The sequence below is a fragment of the Drosophila teissieri genome, chromosome 3L, assembly GCF_016746235.2.
Source record: "Drosophila teissieri strain GT53w chromosome 3L, Prin_Dtei_1.1, whole genome shotgun sequence".
NCBI classification, from domain to species: domain Eukaryota; kingdom Metazoa; phylum Arthropoda; class Insecta; order Diptera; family Drosophilidae; genus Drosophila; species Drosophila teissieri.
Window position 1 is genome coordinate 14,094,943 of NC_053031.1, and position 12,899 is coordinate 14,107,841.

Consider the following 12,899-nt stretch of genomic DNA (forward strand, 5'->3'; position numbering starts at 1 on the left):
TCCGGATGTTAGCAAAGGCAGGTGAGAGCGGCTGTGGTGGCTCTGATTTTTCGACCAAACGATCTACCTGGGTGAACAGACACAGAGCCAGAGACCCATGGTAAAGCGATCCAGCGAATATCGTAACGAATGTGTAAGAATCTCTTTGATACCATCGATTTCTGATCGAGACTCGTAATAACTCCAAATTCCAATTGATATTGGCTTATAGTTCATAAGTAAGAACAAAGAGTATTGATGATCGATCCCATATTAGTCACCTTACCAGTTCTGCTTTAAAAACTATTACTTTAAATATCTAACTGAAAACTGTTTGTTAAAGCAACAGTTGAAAAACAACAATTTGATTTGACCGAGCCCAATGTTTAATTAACCATTAAGCGATTGACTTAAAAAAATAGAGAGTAAACCAAATCTTTTTATTAACTATTTACAGTCAGTGCTTGCTCTTCTTCTTCTTGGCCTTGTGCTTGGATTTTTCGCTCTTTTTGGATTTTTTCTTGGAGCTCAGCTTTGATTTCTTGGACTTTTTCGAGCTCGAGCTCTTGTGCGACTTCTTGGCTTTGCTGAGTTTGGATCTCTTGCCCTTGCCACCAGAAGAATCGGAGGATGTGGAGTCGTCGCTAGAGCTAACATCGCTGTCTTCGCTGCTGAAGGTGCTTGTCTTCTCCACCCACTTTTCGGCCTTCCGCTTTTTGGGCGCGTGCTGCTGCCAAAGCTGCTGAAGTCTGGCATCAATATTGGCCTCTGCCTGAATCTCTGGAGCAGCAGGCTTCTGTGGCCGTGCTGTCGGCAACTTTGGTCCGTAGATATCCTCGGGCGCCACTTCAGCCATTGCCAACTCTTTGTCGTTTCTCAGTCGCTCCTCTCGAGATTTGTAGGCGATTTTAAGCTTGTTTCCCTCGATGGGAGCAAACTTGGGCGGTGCTGGCTCTTTGGCAACATCGTCTTCCTTAGGTTTAAATAAGGATGCAAAGATACCTCGGGGTGGCGAAGTGTTTCTCAGGACATTTTGTGCGGCAGCTGAGGTGGTCGATGTTACGGGTAAGCCCAAAGCCTCTTGCAGGGCAGCTAATTTATCTTGCGCTGCATTCTCGGACGGTTTTTCAACCGTCTCCTCCTCGTCGCTGTCCTCGAAGATGCTTTTGAACAGGTCCACTTTCTCTGAGATGGGTTTGTTGCGTGATGCATCCACAGCCTGCTCCAAGGGAGTTTTCGGCACGAAAGTGAGTTTGGAAGGCTCTTCTTTTGAAGTAGGTTTATCCTGTATCTTAGCTTCTGAAGGAGGAGCTGGAGGTGGAGATGGTGGCTCTAGTTCTTTCGGCTTTGGTTTTTCGATGTGCTTGGGAATAATAGAGGGGGTTTGGAAGTTTGCTTTCGTGTTTACGGACGTCTCCAGATAATCGAATACTGAAATCTTCGGCTTAGTTTTCAGCTCCTTTTCTGGTTCTAGCATGGCACCACCAAAGGGCTCCGCAATATTGTACCGCTTGCAGAGCAGTGCCGTGGGTTTCCACATGGTCTTGATCCGCTCCATCACGATCTTTCGCTCCTCCGGCGGCTTCTCTTGCTCCTTTACTTTCTCTGCTTGAACATTGGCTTCCGAAACGAATCTGTCGTTCATGAGGCCATCTAATGGACGATAGATCTTTGCCGCCTGGATAAACTCCTTCTTCTCCATCTCCCTATCCCACAGAGATAGTGATACCGGTTGCATGCTAGCCAGGAACTCCGTTACTTCCTTGTCATCTGTAAGCTTTGAGGATACGAATTTTTCATATCGCAACTGTTTAGCTTCATCAGCTAGAAAGGGCTTAAAAGCGCCTGAAGAATTTATCGCGGGAGCTGAAATAAATGTAATGTTATAATATGATAATTCTGAGGTACTATTAATTTTTCTTACGCAAATCCTTTGTCTTAAGGGCTGCTTTCTCTTGTATGGCGGCATTTGCATCCTTTACTTCCTTTGCCACTTCAGTTTGCTGCTCCTCGCCACTTTCGGTTATCACTCCGCCCTTGGTGAAGCCCTCGGTCCTGGCATTAATGCGTTCCAGTAGGGATTTACCACGATCTTTAAAGGGATTACGTTTTGGCTGCTCCTCCGCAGTCTTTTCCTCTTTTTTTTGCTCGCCTAGGAGTTGTGCACGTTGATCGGGATTCAGATCGTGCCTTCCCAGACCAGATCGTTTGTACTCTGAGGCTGCTTCCAGTTTCTTGGCTCTTTCTCTGTCCATTGGTGCAAAGCGGCTTCTTCGCTGCAGCCAGTTCCTGGGCTGAAAATCCCTTGGCAAATCAATGGCATACGGCTTCTGCATCACTGCCGCCGACTTGTCCTCACCGAAACCATCAATGACATGGCGCTGCTGGACATGTTGCTGCTTTTTTTGCTTCGGTTTCTTGTCCGCCAGCGAGAAATCGTAGCGAGTCATATCATCGCGGGCATATATATCCTCGTCCTCTTCTTCAAAGGCTCCCACTCCGAAGGCTTGACCACGTATGGACAGCTGCTTTTTGTTAGCCTGCGCCTCCATCTCACCAAAGAGATTGATGTGTTGCATAGGCTTGGCAGAAGAAGAGGACGATTTGGACAGGATGGGGTCGCGGTTGAGACCGGAGTAGCTCATGCCAAAGCGATTCTCCTTGGGGGTGTAAAAGATGGGCTCGTAGTCGTCCGGAGCAAATGTAATATCTTCATCATCTTCGTCCTCAGTATTGCTCTCTTCCTCATTTGTCTCTTTATGGGAAGGTAATCCTTCCGCGCCGTAGTGCTCCAAGAGATACTGCTCCTTGGAATTTCTGGCCGTAGCCTGTCGCTTCTCCTTTCGAGTTTGCCGCGGGCCCACACCTTGGCCAGGTTTCCAGCCCATGCTCTTAAGTATTCGAACGGCCACCTTATCTCGGACTGGTCGTAGCAGTTGCTCCAGCACTGGAAGACCTGGTATGGGTCCGACACCCAACTCAGGCTGCATTAGCTTGCGGCGCCTCTGGCCAGAACGCTGCTCCTGCTCGTCCTCCTTGGCGAACTCATCGCGCGTGCGAATGCCTTGCGGTGCGATGCCAAACTCGCCCAGATCCTCCTGGTCCATGAAGTCTTCCGGTTTTAGCTGTGCCCTCGACTCCGCCCGCTCGGCCCGCGAGCTCTTAAAAGTCTGCGGCGTCCAGCCCTCTTGTGAGCCCACCGTGTTCCAGAAGCCCGCACTGAAGCCGCCGGTGAAGGCTCCATGGAATCTCCGCTTTCCATTTTCATCCTTCACAATTTGATCCTCGATGGCCACGGGCTTTTTAGCCGGCACAACATCTGTTTAAGAGGTTTTAATGGTAAATTAAAAGATGAGATTTAATAATTCCAGTACTTACCCTTCTCCAAGGCCGGCAGTGGAGTTCCGAATCGGTGTAAATGCTCCTCCTCATCCATTCTATGCTAAAATTCCATATATTTGCGAAACAATTTGTTTGGGCGCCAGTGTGTGCACACCACATTCTGTTACAAATAACAGCTGACTGGCCAGTCCGACTATCGGTCACGGTTTTAGTGAAAACAGTGACAGGCACTTTGAAACATGTAGGGAACAAAATGAATTTAAAAAAACCAAATCAAACATTTTAAAATTAAAAGTATAAACATTTCATTTATACAACAAAAACTTAAATATATGTAGATTAAATAATATTTGTAAGCCCAAAAACTGTAGCGACATTGATTAAAAACTAAAAACTTCAATTATGAAATATGTTATATTTAATGATGTATCAAACTGGGTTTGGAAATCTTCTGAAAAGATAACAAATAATATTTCAAACATTTTTAAAATTTAACTGCCCATTGCAGTCACGGCTTAGAGTAACGATATTATTTGGAATCCGACAGGTGAGTTTTGCCATCTCTAGTTCTATCGCACGGTCACACTACAGACATTGCAAATATTTTAGGAAAACTATTTCGTTGCAATTTTCAGCTGCCCGCAACGGAAATCCAGTGCAAATGGTAAACGCAACGGCGGAGACAAAGAAAGGCACACCTATCCGATTGGAAATCCAGGTAAGTACCGAGAACTAGACCCTTAGGACCAGCCGCGACAGACTGCAGCTACCTGTGCTGTCTGTATGGGTGACTAATGATGTCAACATTTTCTGTTTTCTCCTCGCAAGCCGACGGCCATTTTCGGCTAGCTAAGACGTGATTATTGGCCCGAAAGCACAGCAAGTGCAGCGCAGTAAGTAGGCTGGAATTCCATGTCCAGAACCCCAATAACCACAACTCCATTCCCAACGAGCAGCAATCATAAGCACATCTGTTCTACCCACATCCTGGTCACATACACGCACACAAACACAGCGAGAGCGAGATGTCCGAGAAGAACCTGAAAGTGGGCGCCCGCGTCGAGCTGACCGGCAAGGATCTGCTTGGCACGGTTGCCTACGTGGGAATGACCAGCTTCGCCGTCGGCAAGTGGGTGGGCGTCGTGCTGGACGAGCCGAAGGGCAAAAACAGCGGCTCCATCAAGGGCCAGCAGTACTTCCAGTGCGATGAGAACTGCGGCATGTTCGTGCGACCCACGCAGCTGCGTCTGCTGGAGGCTGCTCCTGGCAGCAGGCGCAGCATCGAGGATGATAGCGGGGCTACGCCCACGGCTGCCCAACCCACAAAGGCGCGGCTGAGCAGCTCTCGCACCTCGCTCTCTTCCAGTCGCCAATCGCTGCTGGGCTCTCGCACCCAGTTGACCACTTCTCTGAGTGAACGCACTGCCTCCAGCAGCAGTATTGGTCCTAGGAAATCCTTGGCTCCGCAAAGCAGCAAGGATAAGGAGTCCTCCAGCACTTCATTGGCGGAAGGAGCACCAGCACCCAGCGGTGGCAACGGAGCCGCTTCGCATGCCTCCTCCAAACGGGCTTCCTTCGTGGAGACGGGCTTCCTTGAGATACTAAAGCCGCAGTTCACGCCTTCCCAGCCACTGCGCTCGCCCTCTTTCACCATGCCCTCCAACTCCGGTGCTGAAGACAAGATCGCCCTGCTGGAGGCACAAAAAACGAGCGCCGAGCTGCAGGCTCAGCTGGCTGATCTCACCGAGAAGCTGGAAACTTTAAAGCAGCGCAGGAACGAGGATAAGGAAAGGCTGCGGGAGTTCGACAAGATGAAGATTCAGTTTGAGCAGCTTCAAGAGTTTCGTACAAAAATCATGGCTGCTCAGGCTTCGCTGCAGAAGGAGTTACAGCGCGCCAAACAGGAGGCAAAGGATGCAATCGAGGCCAAGGAGCAGCACGCTCAGGAAATGGCAGATCTTGCGGACAATGTGGAGATGATCACCCTCGACAAGGAGATGGCCGAGGAGAAGGCCGACACGCTGCAGCTGGAGCTGGAGTCCTCCAAGGAGCGTATTGAAGAGTTGCAGGTCGATCTGGAGCTCTTACGCTCGGAGATGCAAAACAAGGCCGAATCCGCCATCGGTAATATCTCCGGCGGCGGCGATTCGCCGGGTCTCTCTACCTATGAATTCAAACAATTGGAGCAACAGAACATTCGTCTGAAGGAAACACTAGTGCGCCTTAGGGATCTCTCTGCTCACGACAAGCACGACATTCAGAAGTTGAGCAAGGAGTTGGAGATGAAGCGCTCTGAAGTCGCAGAACTGGAGCGCACCAAGGAGAAGCTCAGTGCCAAAATTGATGAACTAGAGGCCATAGTCGCCGACTTGCAGGTACACAACCAATGATTAGTTTTCAATTTAAGCCCGCTCCCAATTGGCTATCCCACACTCCGATGAAATTTCACGGCTTTTCCAGCACCTATTGGCTTGCATTAGTTTCGCTTTTGTTACTCCGCTTCTCTTTACCAGCTTAAGCTGCCTTTTAATAGAAAGATATCGGTTAAAAGCTTCATAAACTAGATAATTGTAACTTATTAACTTTAGGTTCTCTTATAAACGTTCCAATATAATTGGAAGACTAATTAAGTAAACTAATTTCTAGGCACTTTTAACCGATTTCTTCAGTTTACATGTGTATTATATATCGCCTAAGGTCAATCTAAAGATTAACTTTTCATTGCATTTCTTTTTGCCGGCCTGCCTTTAAACCTAATAATTATCGCGGTTCAAGGAGGTAAATTGTGTAATTCAACCATTTCCCCTGCCAAAATTTTACTCATGTTTCTCGACCGTTTTGCCTTTAAGTTAACTTTAAAAATGAACATGCTAATTATATTTCTGTTGTCCCAGGAACAAGTCGATGCTGCACTTGGTGCCGAGGAAATGGTGGAGCAGCTGGCCGAAAAGAAAATGGAGCTGGAAGACAAAGTAAAACTGCTCGAGGAGGAAATCGCCCAATTGGAAGCCCTGGAGGAAGTGCACGAACAGCTGGTGGAGAGTAACCACGAACTGGAGCTGGATCTGCGCGAGGAATTGGACCTCGCCAATGGGGCCAAAAAGGAGGTGCTGCGAGAGCGAGATGCTGCCATCGAAACCATCTATGATCGCGACCAAACCATCATTAAGTTTAGGGAACTGGTACAGAAGCTGAACGACCAACTAACTGATTTGAGGGATCGCAATTCCAGCAACGAAAAGGAATCGCTGCAGGACCCCAGCTTGAAAATGGTCACCGAAACCATCGACTACAAACAGATGTTCGCCGAATCCAAGGCATACACTCGCGCTATCGATGTTCAATTACGCCAGATTGAGCTGAGTCAGGCCAATGAACATGTCCAGATGCTTACTGCCTTCATGCCTGAGTCGTTCATGAGTCGCGGTGGCGACCACGACTCTATCCTTGTGATTCTACTCATTTCACGCATTGTCTTCAAGTGCGGCATTGTAGTTTCGCAAACGAGAGAGCGTTTCCCACCAGTGGATGCGATTACCAGGGAGGCGGTGACCCAAGGCCATGCCGTCCAGCAGTATGCCTTCAAGTGTCGCCTGTTGCACTACGTCCATAGCCTGCAGTGTGCCCTTCACCAGATCCTCTACGGACTCAACAGCTGTCAGCCGGACACGCTCCTGAGAGCCGGAAGTTCCCTGCCCGAAATGGTGGCCCAAGAGAAGATAGTGGACGGTATTATCGAGCTGCTGAAATCCAACCAGCTGGACGAAAACAGTACCACGGATAATATTGAGAAATGCGTGGCCTTCTTTAATGCCATGAACTCCGTGCTTTTAGCCGGTGAACAGCTCCTCAACGAGATTCAGATGATCCGCGACTGCGTGGCCTCCTTGGGAGCAGCTTGTGAGAGCATTCTCAGCGACACGGCCATTGCAAAGGTGATTATTCAGGAAGCGGGCGCCACTAGCGACTCGGTGCTGCTGATACAGTTCCTGAACGAGAACATGGAAAGCGTGCGGCAGCAAGTTAAGCTGATCAAGCGTCGCTTGCCCAGCGATCAGCACGTGATCAAGAGCGGTCTATCACAGCACAAGGTGGAGGCGATGCGCGGTCTTGCTCAGAACATCAGCCGCATCATGTCGACGATGCACCAAGCCACCAAGCAGTCGCTCGCCGCCATTGTCTCCACCATCGAGAGCGACAATGCGGCGGAGCACACTTTGCCCCAGGAGAAGTACTGGGCCCTCCTCACCGCCTCCTGCGAGCGCATTTACGAACAGGATGACCGCGGACCGACGCAGAACTTTAAGACCTTGCTGGCGCAAGCGAACTCCGATCTTCAGCAAATTGCCCAGCATCTTCTGGACAAGGAGTACGAAATCATTTCTGCAGCCAATAATGCCGGTGGTCAGCAGAAATCGGGTGCGCACAGCACGCCCATCACTCAGAGGGCGCAGTTGATCAAGAAACAACTGGAGCAGAAGAACGTGCTGGCCGCCACACTTGAAAATCGCGAGGCGGACGTCAAACAGCTGAAGCTGGCAGCCAAGATGAAGCAGAACGAGCTGAGCGAGATGCAGATCCGAAAGGATCTTGCGGAGAAGAAGCTCAGCGTGCTGCAAAACGAGTACGAGCACGCAGTCGACAAGTGGAAACAGCAGTACGAGGAAACCCGCTCGCAGTTGCAGCAGAAGGAGAAGGAGTTCGAGGAGACGATGGACCACCTGCAAAGCGATATCGATGCCCTGGAGAGCGAGAAGAGCGATCTGCGCGACAAGCTGAAGCTGAACTCGTCTACTGGCAAGGTTCAGTCCGGCTCGGAATCCCACTCCCCGCACAACCTCTCCCTCACTGGCACCTCGTCCACCGCTCCCGGCAACAGCAATGTATCCTACTCTGCTCCTGCGGGCACTGCTCCAGTGGTGGCCGAGGAGGTGGAGTTGCTGAAGAACGCCTTCAACCAGGAGCGCAACGAACGACTGCGCCTGCAGGCACAGGATATGCGCGCCAAGTTGTCCCAGTTTGAACCCCTGTATGTGCCTCAGCCTCAGGATCAGCGCATAACCGCCTTGGAATCCGAGCTGACCAGGATGAAGCACGCCTGGGTGTTGTCGCTGCTGCAGGTGCGCTCCCAGGATTCAGTAAATGCCGGCACACGTATCGACCCCGTGGCACTTCAAAGGCGCAACCAGCCAGTTCCACTCAAGGGCGAGATCAGCTCGAAGGCCTCCCAGCTGGCCTCCGACATCCTGACGGAGTATCTGCAAAGGAAACCTCATCGTGCAGCTCATGGACAGTTCGCCTCCTTTCCCACCGTCGATGTGAAGCGCGTGCTGCAGATCTAATGGGGATGTATCGAGGCAATGGGATCGGGTCTAGGGGCAATCTGAATAGGATAGAATTTTATTTGTACTGCTAGCACAATTTCGGATCCCTCGCACAAGCAGCTTCCTCCAAAACCCCAATAACGCAACTCCTCAAGACTCCCTGCTCCTGTGATGAGACCTAAACATGATAGCTAAGCAAAGAGCAACTGAGAAATTATAATTCTACACTTAATTTATGTTTTTTGTATAAAGATTATAAACCTACTGTAAAACTAACTTTGTGTTTAACTCCAACAAAGCCTGTTCTGAAACTAAACTCAAGCGAACTAATACCGGTATTATCTACGAAGTCTATAGCAGGGGTGAACTATGTGAAAGACATAACTAAACAAACAAATCTAATTTGCATACGTGAGAATAAATAGTATATTATATATGAAGGGTAAATATATTTTGCTGATGTTGTATAACATAAACTGAAGTTTCATTTTAATTGGGACTGGGGTAAAACAAGGTAACAATATAAAATAATAATAAAGGTAAAATTGTTACTACATACCTAGAAAAAAACATTAGCTATATCTTATCAGTAAACTTAGCAGACATATAACGTTTTTGAAATATTTTTTGTACTGAAATAAATTAAATAGATGAACCCAAAAACTCACTTTATTCGAACTATACGTATAATTTCCTTGCTAAGCAGAATGACATTCTCATTTCACATCGTTCAAGTTAATTTCCCTAATTTAATTTAATCACAAATTAGCCAAGCTCAGTTTAGTTTTCTAGATCCAAATGGAAGACGTTTAAGCCGAGCACAGAACCATAAACAATGATGCGATCCACTTGCAATCCACCCGCGTCGCTCTCTCTCTCTCTCGCTGTCTCTCTTTTTTGTTTCTTACAGCTCATTTCCGTTCGCTTGCCCAACAACAAGTACAAACGCAATATGCTTCAATGCCGCTCGGTTGCAGCAACAACAACCACAAAAGCAACAACAGTGCCACCAGCAATGACAACAACAGCTGCAATAGCAAGAAACTATTACATTAGACCAGGCCATAAACCATGATGGCCAAAATAGCCAACCCCCTTCGCCTCCCCCTCCTCCGACGCTGGGCAATCAGCGAACCCTTCTGCTGGAAATGTAAATTGAAAATAATTTTCATTTTCTGGGTTTTTCCTTGGCAACGCCACTGCCCCTTTGACTGACCAGACCAAAATCGGTGCTTCTTTTGACCCCATTCTGTGGCTTGACCTCTCGAGCTCAGCATTTCCCATGGAGCAGGCAGCAATGAATTGGAAAGCATTTGCAAATATAATGAACCACATTCTGCTTTTCAATTATTAAAAGTTTCTTTTAATGCTAACCGCAAGCCCTTATATACTGTTAAGCTTAAATTAAGCCAAGAAAACCGAATGCTAACAAATCAATTAAATGCAATATAAAATTATTAAAAAATAATAGTGTATTTATAGATAGCAATTATGCATATTTTATGCATATTTTTACATTTTTTTAAACACAGGATGTCTTCTTAGCTTTTAAGCTGAAAATTGTCTCAAAAAGACATTCTCATTATAAACATATTGTATCAAATCCAATTGTTTTAAACCATTGTAATTAAAACCCGAAGTCTTTTATAAAAATGCGATTTCATATGATAACTATTTGTATGCAGTATTTACTTCGAGCAGCCGGACGTAGATTACATACTTACATGTTAGTAATCATGTTATTCATTATAATGTGTATTTATTTCCCATAAAATTAAAATCGCACCAGTATATAACACCTTAATATTTTAGAGCTAAAAAGTCGTAAAAATAAAGCATAGCTCCCTGCTAGCAATCTGATTGCTGTACATTTGTAGAGCGGCTTCTGAAGTGTGTGTCGCCATGGTTCCGACATGGCCCCAGTTGGCCAGAAAGTCATTCTCACGCCCAGCTCTCGGCCAGCATTTGACCTTTCTACGGTAGTTTGTCCGCCTGCCTTTTCGTTTATGGCCTGGCACTGGGTTTTGTAATACGGTTGCTGTTTACCTTTTGGGCCACAACATTTTTTTTTTTTTCCATGGGGGCTCGAGCGCAACAGGCGGCTTTAAGCCGGACTTCTCGCTCTGCTTGCAGCGACCGCCAAAGTGACAGATCCTTCACCAAGTCAGCAAGTCACCAGTTCACCACTGCCACTGACACACATATCTGGTAACATACCTATTCTTCTCCAGCTCCAGTTCCACATCCACATGCACACCCAGTTTCAGTTCTTTTGTCGCCACAGAAACCAAAACTTTTGGCCATAAAACGCCCGGTAATGCCCCAACTTGTTGCTGTTGACTCATGCCGAGCGCTAAAAACAACATAATTATTGTACATATTAAAGACCTGATGTATGTGTGCACCCAATTGTTGTCAAAACGAAATGTGTTATACCCTAATACAGATTTATTCATTCCTAAAGCTATCAAACTGATTAGTATTAAGTTAAATCTCATTACTCATATATAATTGTAACAATAAAGGTTTGACTTAGATCCCTATCAATAAATTTAAATTATTAAGTGATTAGTTTTTATGTTGAACCTCAAATTTGAATTTCAATTCTGGAGCATTTTCTTAATCGCTGTAATCTTTCAAGGGTAACAAACCTCATGGCCATGAGGAATTTCTATGCTATTTTCGATTTGCTGGAAAAAAATGACACCAGCATGCCAGAAAAGTTAATCAACCTCCCATAAGAGCAACGCAAAAAAGCAGCAGAAGTAATTAAAGAAAAAACTGCGATACAATGCAGAGCAAGAGCAAGACCGAAACCAGTTTAGATGGGATATGGGTATGTTTCAGTATAGTACGGATCGGCATGGTAGCCGTTCCCCAAGATGGATGAATGGATGGCTGATGTCTGATGGCTGGAGTGCGGAGCTCAACAAGAGCGAGAGTGTAAGACAATCAGGCAGCTCAAGAACACTCGATTGCAGGTGAACTGCAGCATGGAAACCGGAGATGAACAGAGCCACGAAGAATTCCAAGCAGATGCCCCACAAATGTGCAAGGAAGACACCACTAACCCTTCCTCATTAGGCACTGCGGCAAGGTAGCTGGTAACCATAGATCGATCTGCGGCGGAAGCACGGAAGTTTCACTCGTGGCCAGGAAAATCAGGTAAAACACAAAAAGTTAGTTACGCCTGGTTAGGCCACCATCCGAAAGCTCAATTTGGTAAATGGCCAAACAGTAGCCCATACAGTAGTGGTGCCCAACATAAACAAGCGGCCACGCAACATCAGCATTATGGATGGATCCGAGGGCGGAGACGGTGATGGAGCTGTTGATGGAGCTGGTGATGGAGATGGAGATGGAGATGGCGTTGGCCACCAAGAACAATGGTCTGGTGTCGGTCTGAAGCTCATCTTCAGCTTCACTTGGCCCGGCCACTTGAGTGTCTTATTGTGCATGTTGTTTGGGAAGTTTGGGGATGGCGGGGATGGTGGCAGGGCGGCGGGGAGGCGGCAAGACTCTGGCTTAGTACCACGCACTAGACGGTCTGACCATGTCTACAAGCCCCTTTAGAAATCTTCCTCACTTGGATGCACTGGAAGCATTGGGGTCACATACTTCTACCTTTTTTTCATTTCCAAAAGCAGAATGTGTTAGAAGACGTATAATTATAGGGTATGTACTAGAATATATCATTATGATATCTGATATCTTTCAGTAATTAGAACTGACGCGGAAAGTTATGTCTAGAGATTAATTTACTTGAAAATTATTACATTTTAATAACTTCCTTCCGGAGCTTCTTAACCTTTTCACATAACTTCGAATCTAGAAATCCTATAAAATAAAGCACCTGTAATGATATTTTATCACAGTAATTGCTACAAACATATACCCTGTACTTGCTTAGTGCATACCCATTGTGATTGCCATTCTTGGGGCCCATTGTTTGTGTTCTTGCCGTATGTATGGTAAATTTTGCATTGAAATGTGTACGCTTGGCTACATGTGTGTATGCACATCGTGGTTTTTGGAGGTCCAGGTCTCTGGCCCTCCTCCCTTTTGGCCATCCACCTCAGTACCCACCCCGCTGCCCTATTCGAAACGTCACTCCGTTTCATTATTGTTCACTTGGCCGCTTTCGTAAGTCGGGCCCAATGCAAAACAAACGGCGAAGAGCAGCCGCTGCCAGCAGACGGGAGAGTAAACAAAACATATGTCGGCTAAGAGAAAGCGACTGCGAGGCCAAATCAA

General features: G+C 46.9%; 2 protein-coding genes across 2 annotated transcripts; one reads left to right on the top strand and one right to left on the bottom strand.

The window, feature by feature from the left end:
* Positions 1-390: 390 nt before the first annotated feature.
* LOC122616286 (G patch domain-containing protein 1 homolog) lies at positions 391-3,511 on the bottom strand. The gene is made up of 3 exons (XM_043791691.1): positions 3,358-3,511; positions 1,904-3,298; positions 391-1,845 (listed from the first exon to the last, which is right to left on the bottom strand). The coding sequence occupies exons 1-3, from the start codon at positions 3,413-3,415 to the stop codon at positions 437-439; spliced, it is 2,862 nt and encodes a 953-aa protein (XP_043647626.1). The 5' UTR covers positions 3,416-3,511; the 3' UTR covers positions 391-436.
* Positions 3,512-3,898: 387 nt separating this feature from the next.
* LOC122618622 (dynactin subunit 1) lies at positions 3,899-9,121 on the top strand. Its single transcript, XM_043795194.1, has 4 exons — positions 3,899-4,039; positions 4,150-4,214; positions 4,278-5,696; positions 6,216-9,121. The coding sequence occupies exons 3-4, from the start codon at positions 4,347-4,349 to the stop codon at positions 8,661-8,663; spliced, it is 3,798 nt and encodes a 1,265-aa protein (XP_043651129.1). The 5' UTR covers positions 3,899-4,039; positions 4,150-4,214; positions 4,278-4,346; the 3' UTR covers positions 8,664-9,121.
* Positions 9,122-12,899: the final 3,778 nt, after the last annotated feature.

What these genes read in the sequence shown, in the direction of transcription:
- LOC122618622 (XM_043795194.1), top strand. Translation starts at nt 4,347, where the DNA reads ATGTCCGAGAAGAACCTGAAAGTGGGCGCCCGCGTCGAGCTGACCGGC. An exon ending in CCATAGTCGCCGACTTGCAG is followed by an intron (nt 5,697 to 6,215) that starts GTACACAACCAA and finishes CTGTTGTCCCAG; the next exon opens with GAACAAGTCGATGCTGCACT.
- LOC122616286 (XM_043791691.1), bottom strand. Translation starts at nt 3,415, where the DNA reads ATGGATGAGGAGGAGCATTTACACCGATTCGGAACTCCACTGCCGGCC. An exon ending in ACTGCCGGCCTTGGAGAAGG is followed by an intron (nt 3,299 to 3,357) that starts GTAAGTACTGGA and finishes CCTCTTAAACAG; the next exon opens with ATGTTGTGCCGGCTAAAAAG. An exon ending in CCTTAAGACAAAGGATTTGC is followed by an intron (nt 1,846 to 1,903) that starts GTAAGAAAAATT and finishes CATTTATTTCAG; the next exon opens with CTCCCGCGATAAATTCTTCA.